The 15,122-nt window shown below is 39.1% G+C and overlaps 1 protein-coding gene across 2 annotated transcripts; it reads left to right on the top strand.

Moving 5' to 3' along the window:
* The first annotated feature begins 3,494 nt into the window (after positions 1-3,494).
* grapa (GRB2 related adaptor protein a) lies at positions 3,495-15,076 on the top strand. 2 transcript variants are annotated; one of them, XM_079826134.1, is made up of 6 exons: positions 3,495-3,585; positions 4,037-4,226; positions 4,317-4,414; positions 5,739-5,858; positions 13,244-13,412; positions 13,897-15,076. In XM_079826134.1, exons 2-6 carry the CDS (start codon positions 4,149-4,151, stop codon positions 14,074-14,076), a joined length of 645 nt encoding a protein of 214 aa, XP_079682260.1. In that variant the 5' UTR covers positions 3,495-3,585; positions 4,037-4,148; the 3' UTR covers positions 14,077-15,076. The 2 variants fall into 2 exon arrangements, with proteins under 2 accessions (XP_079682260.1, XP_079682259.1); XM_079826133.1 differs by lacking the exon at positions 3,495-3,585 and having other exon boundaries at positions 3,956-4,226.
* The last annotated feature ends 46 nt before the right edge of the window (positions 15,077-15,122 follow it).

The following is a 15,122-nucleotide window of genomic DNA, read 5'->3' as shown; positions in this document are numbered from 1 at the left end:
GAGTTCATAACATCGGCTCAGCAATAATGAATGTCTGTATGTATGTTTAATGAGTGTCATTATGGTCCTCTTGCAAAGCCAGTAATATACTTTTTTGGTAGTGATGTCTAGTGTGTGCCGTTCCACCACATCCCAAAGATGCTCTATTGGGTTGACATCTGGTGACTGTGGGGGCCATTTTAGTACAGTGAACTCATAGTCATGTTCAAGAAACCAATTTGAAATGATTCAAGCTTTGTGACATGGTGCATTATCCTGCTGGAAGTAGCCATCAGAGGATGGGTACATGGTGGTCATAAAGGGATGGACATGGTCAGAAACAATGCTCAGGTAGGCCGTGGCATTTAAACGATGCCCAATTGGCACTAAGGGGCCTAAAGTGTGCCAAGAAAACATCCCCCACACCATTACACCACCACCACCAGCCTGCACAGTGGTAACAAGGCATGATGGATCCATGTTCTCCTTCTGTTTTACGCCAAATTCTGACTCTACCATCTGAATGTCTCAACAGATATCGAGACTCATCAGACCAGGCAACATTTTTCCAGTCTTCAACTGTCCAATTTTGGTGAGCTTGTGCAAATTGTAGCCTCTTTTTCCTATTTGAGTGGTACCCGGTGGGGTCTTCTGCTGTTGTAGCCCATCCGCCTCAAGGTTGTGCGTGTTGTGGCTTCACAAATGCTTTGCTGCATACCTCGGTTGTAGCGAGTGGTTATTTCAGTCAAAGTTGCTCTTCTATCAGCTTGAATCAGTCGGCCCATTCTCCTCTGACCTCTAGCATCAACAAGGCATTTTCGCCCACAGGACTGCCGCATACTGGATGTTTTTCCCTTTTCACACCATTCTTTGTAAACCCTAGAAATGATTGTGCGTGAAAATCCCAGTAACTGAGCAGATTGGGAAATACTCAGACCGCCCCGTCTGGCACCAACAACCATGCCACTCTCAAAATTGCTTAAATCACCTTTCTTTCCCATTCTGACATTCAGTTTGGAGTTCAGGAGATGGTCTTGACCAGGACCACACCCCTAAATGCATTGAAGCAACTGCCATGTGATTGGTTGATTAGATAATTGCATTAAAGGTCCCATGGCATGGCATTTTTCTATTATTTTATAATGTTTCCTGAGGTGTACTTATATTGTTAGTATGATTTTTACATCATAAAATATCATAATTTAGAAATAAAAGGCATTTTTTCTATACTGCTGTTTGCCCTGTGGCTGAAGGCTCTGTTTCAAGAGGCGTGTCTACTGTGAGACTTCAGTAAAAACGCCCACTGTTGTGATTGGCTGACATCTTTGCATTTGATATGAGCGGAGGGGGTGTGGTTTAACGAGGTCTACGAGGCACGAGCTGCTGACAGAGAGACGGATGGACTGGAGTTCACTTCATATCGGTTCTGTCAGTCTCAGTTCAGTGAACTGTTTTAGTTACAGCATATACTTCAGGTTATTAGTCTATTTCTAGTCGGAGGGGCTGTCACTCATGTCAGAAAGTTAGTAACTTTAGTAAATTATGGATCAGCGCTGACTGTAGACGCGAACCGTTTAGAACGATTCAGTCCGATTTGGTGAACTGATTCGGTTCACTAAAAAGAACCGGTTCAAAAGAAAGATCGTTCGCGAACCGGACATCACTAATGTACCAGAGACTGAGCTCAGCGATTGCTAACAAAGTTATTTAAAGTAACTACTGAGTTATGAGAGCGCTGTCAGTCAGCGCGAGTTTATTGTGTTTGTATTTGAGAGTTCTGAATAAACACGAGTCCCAGTCACGCCGAGTCCGTCTTCATCATTATTACCAACTTTGTAACACATGCAAAGTACCATTACAGCTGTCGAGATGAACGAGTTATGAGTAAGTGTTGATAATACCATTATTTTTAGATGTTCCTATCATATGGAAAGCGTCAGTGACGCGCATTGAGTACACAGTGCAAACAAAGACACAACAGCAGTAATCGAATGTAATCCAGTTTATTGTGGGAATAGCTGGCTAGCCTAGCCCAGATACCCTCACGCTTACCCCCCTTCTGCTTAATCTCACGCCGCGTTTGGTGCCTCCGTTGTGGGCCAGATGCAGTACTGGGGGTCGGGGATGTTGGAGGCCGACTGGACAGTGCAGACCGAGCTTTGGCGTGTGTGAGGTTTATCTCTAAAGATAACCGATAGACGCGACGAGGACGTACAAAAACACTGACTCACAAGATAGAAAACACGAAAACACCGTTCTGTCGGGAGAGAGAGAAGCCACAGTGTGTGCACGAATAATAAATAATTAGCTACAAGAAATCACTGATCACAGATCAGAAGGAACTGAAGAAAGACTTCTGTTTTCATTTGTACATCCAAACACTGAGAAACTGCCAGCGTTCACTCGTTCACAAGCAATGATGCAATGATCTCTCGAGCGTTTGCATGGGCGTGACAGATTCTCTGGGTGGAGGAAAGGGAGGTAACCGCTCCTGCTTGGACGTCAAACCAGGAGACTTCAAGATTGGCTTGTCTGGCCTGTCATTTTCTCAAAGGCAGAGAGAGACAGCCAGAACTCGGGTTTACACCGATCAACATTTCTATCCACTTGGGGACAATATTCAGGCTAAGGGAACTCATATTAATGTTGAAATACCTCATAAAATGAAAATTTCATGCCATGGGACCTTTAATGAGAAATTGAACAGGTGTTCCTAATGTTCCTTTAGGTGAGTGTGGTTGGATGGATGAGTGTATGTTAAAACTCTAAAATGAGAGCAAATTTAATTTGATGCATAATTGTTTAGCCAATGAAAAAATAAATTTGAATGACACTATAGATATATAGATATGCGAGAATAAATGTGTTTAAACTAATAGTACCTCACTGGTAACACTTTACAATAAGGTCTCATTAGTTAATGTTGCATCAACTAGCATTAACTGCAATGAGCAATACATTTGTTACAGTTTTTGGTTACACTTTATTTGAAGATGTGTTAAAGTGTAATTATGCATTTAACTGAGCAATATTAATTAACAACATGTACTAAGAATAGGGTTTAGTTTAGCTGCATGAAATTATGCAAAATTGACTGTTCTTAATATAATACGTACATGGAATGGTTACCAAGGACAATGTAGTGACCCTTTATTAATTTTTGTTAATGTTAGTACATTGTTGTTCATGTTAGCTCAGGCTCAACTTTTGAAATTAATAGTAAGAAGAATAATGCATGCTTTAGAAGTATTTTTAATTATTATAATAACTATTAAAAATCTTTCATGTTAACTAATGTTAACAAATGGAACTTTACAGTTGTACAAAAAATACAACCACTTTGCAAGCATCTTATAAATGACAGCTTGCTTTCTTTCTAAATATATATGGATATCAATGTGATAATACAGTGTATTAATAACATAGCATATGGAAGCTAGAAACTGGGCATGCACTGTAACTGATGAGTTCACTTCAAGTGTGAAATATAGCCAAAATGGGACATGGTGCAATTCAGGGTTAAACAGCACCACCAGAACAGGAACATGAGAGATGTGCTGTGAGTCATGCAGCTCTATATGGGGACGTTTGCTCATCTCGAAACACGTATGTTCTTTGAATCATGAATTCTTTCAGATGAACTCCTCAGCTGATATTATTCATCTCCAGCTATTTCCAGTTGTAGTTATATGCAAGCCTACTGTAACACAGATTTACCAGATAAACAGATCTGCTCATAAAACGACAGTCTGGCAAACACATATGTGTTTTTCTTGACTTGTAATACGCAGGTCCGGTTCTCTGATGAGGGGAAGTTTTCGAGAGGCCATTCTTTTTGTCATCCTCCCATCATTTTTTCAACTTTCCTGTTTCTCACATAACTGTATTTCCTTCTATTAGAGCACGCTGAGACAGGAACTGCCACCCCTGCCTCCCTCCCACATGCTTTTTGTCTGCCTTTCTCTCTTTTAGACCCGCACAGGTTCTCTCTCTTGTTCTTTCATTTATCAGGGCGCAGTGTTTGACAGTGAGCGTGTCTCTGGACGGTCTGTTTCAGCTTGGATGCTCCCTGGCTCCATCCTTTCCTCCGTTCAGTATTTTGTGGCTGTGGTGGGACGTCACATTGATCGTCTGGGGTCTGGCTTCACCTCCAGCTCAGTGGACTCAGGATGGAAGCAGTAGCTCTTTACAACTTTTGTGCTACGGAAAGTGACGAGCTTAGCTTTCAGAAGGGAGATGTACTCAAGGTATAAGCTGTTTTGAGTTGGATTATACATCCAGAGCTTTTGTTTGCTACAAAATATTTGATCAAAGCTTACTGGCTGTTTTTACACTAGATCACTAATATGGAAGATGATCCTAACTGGTACACAGCAGATTTGGTGAACAGGAAGGGCTATGTACCGAAGAACTATATCAGCGTCAAACCACACACGTAAGTACAATTTCTTGTCTGTAAATCTTGTAAAGTATTGATTTGACTTGTGTTGGTATTGATTTGTGTTGGTAGTCTTGATTCACTCAAGGGCAGAATGCTACTGGCTATAAAAAGCATATGTGTGATGATGTCTTTAATCTCCATTGCTTCACCTAGACCAGGGGTTTTTAACATGGGGTCCTCCAGAAGGTTCTAGGGGTCCCCAGAAAATGTCAGAGAATAAAAAGAATGGATGAAGTCTACCGAACCTTCTAACGGTTTCATTTCTAAATGTTTCTTTCCTTTCTTGCCATACTTTCCAGAATTGCAGTATATGTTTGCTTTGTATCTTTCTAGTGAGTTTTTCTCAATATAGTCCCCTTTATCTTGCTCACTGGGGTTGTAAGGCAGTATTCTTAACTCAGTACATAAGCTACTTACATTTATTGTGAAAGTTACTTATACAAATCACGTTTAATTGAAACTGTTCTTCTTTGGGTTTATACATCCAACATTAAGCATTGCCGATTTAAGTTAGGAAACAATATGTTGTATTTATGTCACATTTACTCATCTAACAGTTTAAATGTTTTTTCATACATAAAATATATAGATGGATTTTAGGTAGAGGGTCCCTCATAAAAGGTTCATCATATTTGGGGGTCCTTGGAATCATAACGTTTGAAAACCCCTGACCTAGACAACAATGAGATTAAACAGAGTGAAAATGGAGTCTTTTACTGAAGTCATCTGCTTCTCAGATGGAGAAAAACAACATAAATCACAAATTTAGTGTGAAATTTCAGAATAAACTTTTCAAGCATCATCAAATTCTTAATTCAGTATATCAGTATACCATATACACTGTAAATTAATATATATAATAATCATGCTGATTTGGTGTTTAAGCAACATTTATTTTTATCAATGTTGAAAACAGTTTTTTTTTATTTAAAATTAATATTTTTGTAGAAAAAGTGAGACCCTCAACTTTTCCCTGGTGGTGTAAGATTTAACATAAAATAAAATAAATTATTAATTATTTAATCAAGCAAGGATGCATTAAATGGGTTAAAAGTGACAGTAAAGACTTTTGTAATTTTATATAAAGACTCAAATAAATGCTTTCCTTTTGCCTTTTTTTAATCAAAGAATCATGAAAAGTGTTTCACAGTCTCCACAAACACATATCAAACTGTTGTTTTCAACATTGATAACAATAACCATTACTAAAAATTGAGCACCAATAGCGCCAAATAAGCACATGATTTCTGATGGATCATGTGACAGTTAACAGTTGCATCACTAATAGTACTGTTGTTCCCCTTCATCTCGCCCACAGATGGTTTGCAGGCCGTATCTCCAGAAATGTGGCCGAGAATCGACTGCGCCAGCAGGAATGTGGAAGCTTCTTAGTAAGAGAAAGTGAGAGTGCACCTGGAGAATTCTCTATGTCAGTGAGGTAAGACCCATCCCAACCTGCATAACCATACGCTCTCCATTACTGTAATTTTTTTGTTGCAAGCCTCATCAAAGTATAACTAGAAATTGAATAAGGTAAAAGATTGTAGGGTCCATTAAAACCCATCTGACCTACTTTGCAAAGGACACCAATATCCCCTGCTGCTTAAGAAAATGTACCATGAAGTTGTCTGAAAATGAGAGCATCAGAAAGCTATTACGTCGGAGCAGAGATTTCATTTAAAATTCATCAAGTGCGCTGGCACTGGGATCACATTATTATTCTGTCTGGCTCGTTACCATCCACTTCTTGATGGCTGAGTTAGGTTTGGATGTCAGAGCCTGTCTGGGATCCCGGGAATGAGCTGGCTGGGATAATCAGCACTGCGGTCTTGAGCAGGGATGGCCTCAGGTGTGGAAGCATGGGCTTGGGTTACTGTGAGATTAAACACACTATGAGAAGCGGAATTGGCAGCTGGTCTGCAGGTCCAGGGCTAATATGTGACACAGCTACAAACTCTCTAACCATGCATTCCTTGAGGGAGCCCTGTCTGCAGATACAGATCTACTAATCAGACTGCCACAGGTGTGGTGTCTGATCGCTGTTAATGACAAATCAAGGTCATAGTGCAAAATGTGCAATACGAATGCCTCTGATTTTAAAAATTTAAATCTTTGATGACTTTGGGCCTTCATGTACGAATCAAGTTAATTTGACGAGACCACAAGAAACCTCAGATGATCAGATCATTTTATTTTTCATAGCACTCATCTTCCCGCATATTTCATTTTTCTCTGAGACCATATAGACCAGCATTTTGAAAATAATAAGAATGTTCCTTAATGTTTCTATAAAGAGTTAGTTCACCCAAAAATGAAAATTAGCCCATGTATTACTCATCCTCAAGTCATCCCAGGTGTATATGACGTTCTTCTTTCAGACGAATAAAAGAGTTATATTAAAAAAGGAGTTATATTAAAAAATATTTAAAACTTTATAAAGTAAATTATCTAGCTTTCGGCCGATTGCCTTCCGTATTCAACTTACGGAAACAGTGTAACACGTCTCAAAGTTCAAAATGTTTACGTCTGACAACATTGCACACTAGTTACACTCGGCGGACGTAGCGTAAGCATTTGGAACTGTGACATGAGTTACACTTTTTCCGTAACTTGATTCCGGAAGGCGATCGGCCAGAAGCTAGATAATTTACTTGATAAAGTTTTAAATCTGGATATTTTTCTTACACAAACGCATTGATTCGCTTCAGAAAGCCTTTATTAACCCCCCAGAGCCGTGTGGAGCACTTTTATGACGGACAGATGCACTTTTATGGACTTCAAAAACAGAGCAACTATTACTGCTATTATAAAGCTTGGATTAGCCAGGACTTATTTAATATAACTCCGATTGTATTTATCTGAAAGAAGAATGTCATATACACCTATAATGATTTCTGAAGGATCATGTGACACTGAAGACTGGAGTAATGATGCTAAAAATGCAGCTTTGGCATCACAGGAATAAATTACATTTTAAAATATATTAACATAGGACAGTTATTTTACACTGTAATAATATTTCACAATGAATGTAGCCTTGGTGAGCAAAAGATACTTAATATAAAAGATATATTACTTTTATAATATGTAATACACACTCACCTAAAGGATTATTAGGAACACCTGTTCAATTTCTCATTAAAACAATTATCTAATCAACCAATCATATGGCAGTTGCTTCAATGCATTTAGGGGTGTGGTCCTGGTCAAGACAATCTCCTGAACTCCAAACTGAATGTCAGAATGGGAAAGAAAGGTGATTTAAGCAATTTTGAGCGTGGCATGGTTGTTGGTGCCAGACGGGCCGGTCTGAGTATTTCACAATCTGCTCATTTACTGGGATATTCACCCAAAACCATTTCTAGGGTTTACAAAGAATGGTGTGAAAATGGAAAAACATCCAGTATGCGGCAGTCCTGTGGGCGAAAATGCCTTGTTGATGCTAGAGGTCAGAAGAGAATGGACCGACTGATTCAAGCTGATAGAAGAGCAACTTTGACTGAAATAACCACTTGTTACAACCGAGGTATGCAGCAAAGCATTTGTGAAGCCACAACACGCACAACCTTGAGGCGGATGGGCTACAACAGCAGAAGACCCCACCGGGTACCACTCATCTCCACTACAAATAGGAAAAAAGAGGCTACAATTTGCACGAGCTCACCAAAATTGGACAGTTGAAGACTGGAAAAATGTTGCCTGGTCTGATGAGTCTCGATTTTTGTTGAGACATTCAGATGGTAGAGTCAGAATTTGGCGTAAACAGAATGAGAACATGGATCCATCATGCCTTGTTACCACTGTGCAGGCTGGTGGTGGTGGTGTAATGGTGTGGGGGATGTTTTCTTGGCACACTTTAGGCCCCTTAGTGCCAATTGGGCATCGTTTAAATGCCACGGCCTACCTGAGCATTGTTTCTGACCATGTCCATCCCTTTATGACCACCATGTACCCATCCTCTGATGGCTACTTCCAGCAGGATAATGCACCATGTCACAAAGCTCAAATCATTTCAAATTGGTTTCTTGAACATGACAATGAGTTCACTGTACTAAAATGGCCCCACAGTCACCAGATGTCAACCCAATAGAGCATCTTTGGGATGTGGTGGAAACGGGAGCTTCGTGCCCTGGATGTGCATCCCACAAATCTCCATCAACTGCAAGATGCTATCCTATCAATATGGGCCAACATTTCTAAAGAATGCTTTCAGCACCTTGTTGAATCAATGCCACGTAGAATTAAGGCAGTTCTGAAGGCGAAAAGGGGTCAAAAACAGTATTAGTATGGTGTTCCTAATAATCCTTTAGGTGAGTGTATATTTGTTCACATTGCTAAAGCAAACAATTACTATTACTACTGAAAAACAAACCCCTAATATTAAACTCTTTATCCCCTAGCATTAAATTCCTCATCCTAAGTGCAACTTGTCACTAACTGTTTGTAATACAGACATAAATGATACCTTAAAAACATGGGTCTTGTTGAGAGGTGTGCTATTTTCATGCCTGGCTGACAATACAAATCTAGCAATGCAATAGCAACCACCCAGAGCAACCAAGTAACCACTTAGCTATATGCAAAAAATAAATAAAAAAATACCTAGAACACTTCAGCAATCACAAGACTTGCAAACAGTAAGCAACCACCCAGAACACCCAAGTAATACCTTAGTAACTATCCAGAACATCCTAGCAACCACATGTCAACTTTTTTTTCTTACCGAGTGGTTTCATTATGCTGCTAAAGACTATTTTAGCCTGTCAATCATCTTCAGTGAAAGGAGAGAATGTCAGCAAGCAGGTAATCCTCGATTGGAGAGCTGTCACTGGGCTGTTCACTGGATAAAACCATTAAACTTTCATTCACAGTGATTCAAATCAAACAGCTTTGTTAAAGCAGCTAACTAAAGCCCATGCAACACACCACAGCCATTTGCAGTTACCTCAACACATGCAAGATGTACCTGCCTTGCTAAAAACCACAACAGCTCAAATGTAGGTCATTGTTAATGACACTGACAGCTGAGAGATATGACAGGATCTGCAGATGAACCACCAGCTCATGCCCACAAAGTTCTCACCAACACACTTGTTTTCAGACTTCATAGCTGGACTTGTGACTCAGTTCAGTGACCGTTCAGTTCAGCCTTTAATAGCACTGCATGATGAAGCATCCACCCTCTGATGTTCAGGAAGCTTTTAAGGAAGTCACATCACAAGCTTTTAGGTTTATTAAAATGCAAGCTTTCCAACATTAAGGCACTTTTTTGATCGGCAGGTAAACTGAGCGACAATTTGAATTTGAAGCAGAAAGCATAGAGATGTGTATCATTGTGAGCACACAAAAATAAGAGATGAGATGACTCATGCTTCTGCCTTTGATCTACTTTACTCTGAAATATCAAGATATCTTATTAATATTCATAAAGCTCAATTAGTCTTTATACATGTCTTTGTCATATAGTTGAAAGAACAAAGTTTGCTGTGTTTCAAATGATGAATTATTTAAATGTTATCACAGCTTTGAAAAGTATATTAGCTGAGTCTCTTAAAGACATCAAGGAGCTTTCTAACCGAACACAACCAAAGAAACAAAGAAACTTTTTTATGCTTGCTGACTAATTGGTGTGAAATGTTTGGCCTGCACTGAGTACAACTCTTTACAGATCCTAAAATGTAAAAATAAGTCCATGCAGAGAGGATGTTTAAAGTCCCCTAGTCAATCATTTTATCCCTTAAAACTCATCTTTGATCACCAAAATTACACATTTCAACTATTTCCTGTGAAAAAAAAAATTCTTCATGCCTTAAAATAGCTTGAACGTCTACACCCTTCTACACCCTTGCTTTATTTAGTATACGCAGAACCATGTGAGCCCTGTCAACTTTACGGTAGTAAACGCAGCATAATGGCAAGTGGAAATATTGGTTTAATTCAGCCATACATGTTTGAACCAGAAACTGATTCAGAAGAAGTGGAAGAGTGATTTATACAGGCTCATATACAAAGTCTATATATCAGAATGGTAATACACTTTTTATGTATCGCTCTCTACAACGTTGGACACATAACGGTAATTAATATGATTAGCCTTTTGCTTGACTCAAATAGCAAATAGTGTGTTGTTAATGTTACACAAACCATGTTCCCATTCGCCATCTCAGAGTCAGACAACTGCCTAAAAATCAGCTTCCGCAAAATGGCTTTGAACAACTTACATCATAATATACATAATTCACCCGCCATATTGCTAAATGAACCTGATTTTCCATATCAACAGAAAAATAACCTGGCTGCTCTTAAGTTGCTCCCCTGTTTCAGAGCGGTTATGGCTAATGATATGCTACAGCCCGTCCGCACGTTGCGTGATTGTTTACAAGCTAGTTTGTGACATAAGGAACACCGATGATTTCAAACCAGGTTTTTGAGACTCTCTTTGGTTCACTGCAGTTTTAAGGAGAAAATACTCAGCAATGAATTTGCACATGGTTTGTCTTAAAGGGGTCATGAACTGGCTTTTTTTATACTGTTGTTTGAGGTCAACTTATGACGTTTGCGTGGTTTTTACATTCAAAAACATCATAATGAATAAGTAATAGGCTATTTTCCACCTTGGTTTTGAGGCTCTCTCCTGGAACGCTCGGTTTTAATGGGCGTGCCGCACTGAAGACTTGGAATTAAACGTCCACGGCTAGGATTGGATAAGATTTGCATATTTAATGAGCTTCAGCTCCCCTGTCAGTACATGTGGGAATTGTTTTGAATGCATGTGGGGAAATGGCAACCGGAATTAATCGCCCACAGGGATCGCAAAATATCTATATCAAACAAACACAATGATTTATCTCTCACCCACCCGCGATTGATTGGAATGTAATTTTTTTATTACTTGGCCCGCCCGATCGGTGGATATAACCGCAAACCATGCACACACCCACACACACGCGCGCCCTTCAAATATCAAGTCAAGAGAGTGAAAAACACACATCAAGAAAAGAATGTAATTTCACTATTTAAGATAGCCCATCGTCAGGCCGGGCTTACGTTTTGGTAGCCCGTCTGAAAAACACATAGCGTTGGGCTTTGCGAGCCCTGGCCCATACATGTCCGAGTCTGATCCGGAATCGCAATGAACCAACAACACCACAAATAAAGGATTCTTCAGCCTTTGACAGCGTACTAAGATATGTTCAGTAATGCCTAGTTCACACTGCCCGATTTTAGCCCCGATTTTGACTCGCCGACAGGTTTTGTGAAATCGCTGACAAATGCCCGAAATCATAGGCAAATCGGTGCTCATGCACCCGTGTGACAATCACGCAGTGTGAATGATCAAGGACGCGATCAGAGAGAATCGCAGATGAGTCGCCGACGCCCGTGAGATATTGGCATGCTAAATATCTGGACCTGTTGGCGATTCAAACTCCTGCTGTGTGAAATGTGTTCTGACTGAAAAATACATCGGTGATGACCTACAGCCAATGAGAGAGCAAGATACAGGACAGCGGGAGGTTCGGGGAGGAGTTATAGACCATAATATTAGTATTTTAATAGATATATGTACAGTTATATCAAACAGAAACAAAGCACACACATTTGCTTGATTAGCCGCAACAGTAGCACATTGCAATATTATTTATTTACCTCAAACTCTCTTTTACTCACATAAGTGTGTTGCTTTATTCATTCATGTAATCTCATCCTGTCTGCAAATCCAGTCTCTTGTTTACAAACGAATCCGTGGTGAAATGAAGGAACAGACGCGCAATGTCTTCCCCACGTGAGCTGGATATTCATTAAAAATAAAGTTCATCCATGCATTCATAATATTGGAATCCGAATTAAGCTTATGCGGTATGTTTATTGATTAGAAGTTCGATCCGGTTTAGCTCTATGCAGGCCTATATCATCTCAGGCCCGGGTCGGTGGGCGGGCCTGCAGAATCAGGCGTTGTTCTTTTTCTGTTGAGGTGGTGCTTCACCACACGATGACGTCAAGGTGTGGCATATTCTGAGATCTTTCGTTTTCTGGGTCTGGTGTCTATAAAAGCTTTTCTTTGACTAACAAGGAAGTTTTCAGCTCTGAAACTTACAGGATATTCTTATATTACCATGAACTTTTATAAATCAAAAACTCAAGGGAAAGATGATTTCTCAATTCATGACCCCTTTAAAGCATTTTAAAAACACCACATAGACATATAAACAATATTAAAAACTTGATTTTCATCACAGGGCATCTTTAACGGACGCGAGCAGAGCGATATGACGCGACAAAAGACATTAAAACCCATTGTGACCAGTGATGTTGTCTATACTGGATGTGACACGTCAATGGTCACGTCTGATGTAGACACAGTGTCACGGTTCAGAGAGGATCCTTACAGTTTTGAATCCGTGTCTGTATCATGATCCATGAAACAGCAAATTCTTCCTGTGAAATATTTTGGTTTAAAGTGTGTTTTGTTTTAAGCATTGCCAAATGGTTTGATATTTTGTTTCCATAAAAAGCTATGAATTTTATTGCAACAGTAATTTCAGCATGGCCCTAAATGGAAGTACAAAGCAATTACTAAAAGCTAGTGATAAAATAAAAGCTAAATCAAAATAGCATTAAATACGATCATATAAATAATACTGGTTTGGAAAACCTGTTCAGAAACAGTCATTATTGCAATTCCATTTGGAGCCATAGTGGCACAGAAGTGGCACACTGTACTTTTAAGAGTGAGTTAAAAGTGTTGTCCATTTTGGGGTCAATGGGGCTTATTCTGTGGTGCTGTGTGTCTGTTTATTCTGAATCTTGGTCTCTTCTTACCAGCTATGGGGATCATGTACAGCATTTCAAGGTGTTAAAGGATAGAGATGGCTATTACTTTGTTTGGGAGGAGATCTTCCCTTCCTTAAATCAGCTTGTGGACTTCTACAAGACCAACAGCATTGCCAAGGAAAGGACTGTGTTTCTGAGGGATGCACAACATAAACTAAATGTAAGACAACACTTGTACTGGGCACCGACATTTGCCAAAAGCAATTCAAATGTCATACTTAAATGCATCTATAATGACAGCCAGATTAAAAACAGCATTTGTTTTTGTTTTGTTTTTCGCCAAAGAGCAAGAAAATATTGGTTTAATGGGAAAAGACAGCACATCTGTACAAATAAATGTTGTGTTTCGGATGTCAAAGGAAATATTTGTATTCAGATTCATGAGCAGAAGTCAGAAGTGATTACTTGGAGTGAAGCTTGTTTAGACACCATGTCAGGCTTTTCAAGGATGCATTGTAAATTAAATGCATGCCTAATTGGCATTTAGCCAAGTGACATGTAATCCACATCAGCAAAAACACACTAATCAGTAATGAAACATTAAAAAAGGCACATAAAATATGGCAGCAAAAGGGGCCTAAATGTGGAAAATGTGAAGGTAGGCACAGCAATAATGACCTTTGTCTGTTATTGTTTCCCATCAGAGGCCCCATCACGCACATGCCCTGTTTGACTTCAATCCAGAGCACAACTCCCAGCTGCACTTCCTGCAGGGTGATATCATAGACCTTCTGGACTGCTCACATTCTCAACGCTGGAAAGGTCGTTGCCGTGGACGTGTGGGCTTTTTCCCCCCTGAGTACGTCCAGCCCATCTATCACTGACTCTGACGGACAATAACAACACTGTGTGTACATAGCAGTAGTTAGCATCTTTCATTGGTTTAATTACGACAGGAATTATCAAGCTAAGTGTGTTTGAAAATCACTTTGGAACAAGCAAACATACTGAAATGAACAGTTACTAAAAAATAATCATGCTGTTGACACTAAGACGACTCAAACTATCCCGTATCACTGTACAAAAATCATCTCCACACATACTGTAGAGTATTAAAATACAAATGGAGATTTTTAATTGTATTAATACAATCTCTTCACTGAACTGTGCTTACAAATTTGGATATGAGCTATAATCAATTGCTATATTTATTACAACTTTATTTCTATGTATATGTTGTTCATAACTGTTGTCTATTTCTTTTGATTATGTAAATGTTACCATTATGATGACTGAATATAGAAGGAGATTAACAAGTTAGTAAGCATGTCAATAATCTTCAGTTTGGGCTATTGGATCAAGCCAGGAAATTACTAAACTTAGTGAAATTATAAAGCTCGTTCAAGAAGTTTTCATCTTCCATTATTTCAAATTATGGTGTGCTGCAAAGTCAAACCGTCCTAAAGCCCAGAGGAGAAATTTTGTGAGTAGGCTATACAGAGAATAGTTTTTTGAGTAAAATAAGGTCTATGGTTCATTGCACTTTTTTACAACATAAATTACACACAATCATACCTGGGATATGACATTTTTAAACCAATATGTGCTTTTAGAAATTTAAGTATGGGTAACAATATTGTCCGATTAGCAAAGCATACTAACATTCTTACTGTAGCTGTAGTCCTTATTAAACAACTTATGTTTATACATCATCATCAGAATACATTAGAATATAAATATGAATTACTCTCTTGATACAAAGGCCTGGGCAGTGTGTAATATGTATGAGGATCTATTGACAGAAATGCAATATAATATACATAACTATGTTTTCAGTGGTGTATAAAGACCTTACATAATAAACTGTTATGTTTTTATAACCTTAGAATGAGTCCTTTCTACCTACATACACCACGGGTCCCCTAACAGT

Source organism: Gobio gobio (genome assembly GCF_949357685.1).
Source record: "Gobio gobio genome assembly, chromosome: 1".
NCBI classification, from domain to species: domain Eukaryota; kingdom Metazoa; phylum Chordata; class Actinopteri; order Cypriniformes; family Gobionidae; genus Gobio; species Gobio gobio.
The sequence above is the reverse complement of the archived record's forward strand: the minus strand, read 5'-3'. Positions and strand labels throughout refer to the sequence as shown.

What these genes read in the sequence shown, in the direction of transcription:
- grapa (XM_079826134.1), top strand. Translation starts at nt 4,149, where the DNA reads ATGGAAGCAGTAGCTCTTTACAACTTTTGTGCTACGGAAAGTGACGAG. An exon ending in GAATTCTCTATGTCAGTGAG is followed by an intron (nt 5,859 to 13,243) that starts GTAAGACCCATC and finishes TCTTCTTACCAG; the next exon opens with CTATGGGGATCATGTACAGC. An exon ending in ATGCACAACATAAACTAAAT is followed by an intron (nt 13,413 to 13,896) that starts GTAAGACAACAC and finishes GTTTCCCATCAG; the next exon opens with AGGCCCCATCACGCACATGC.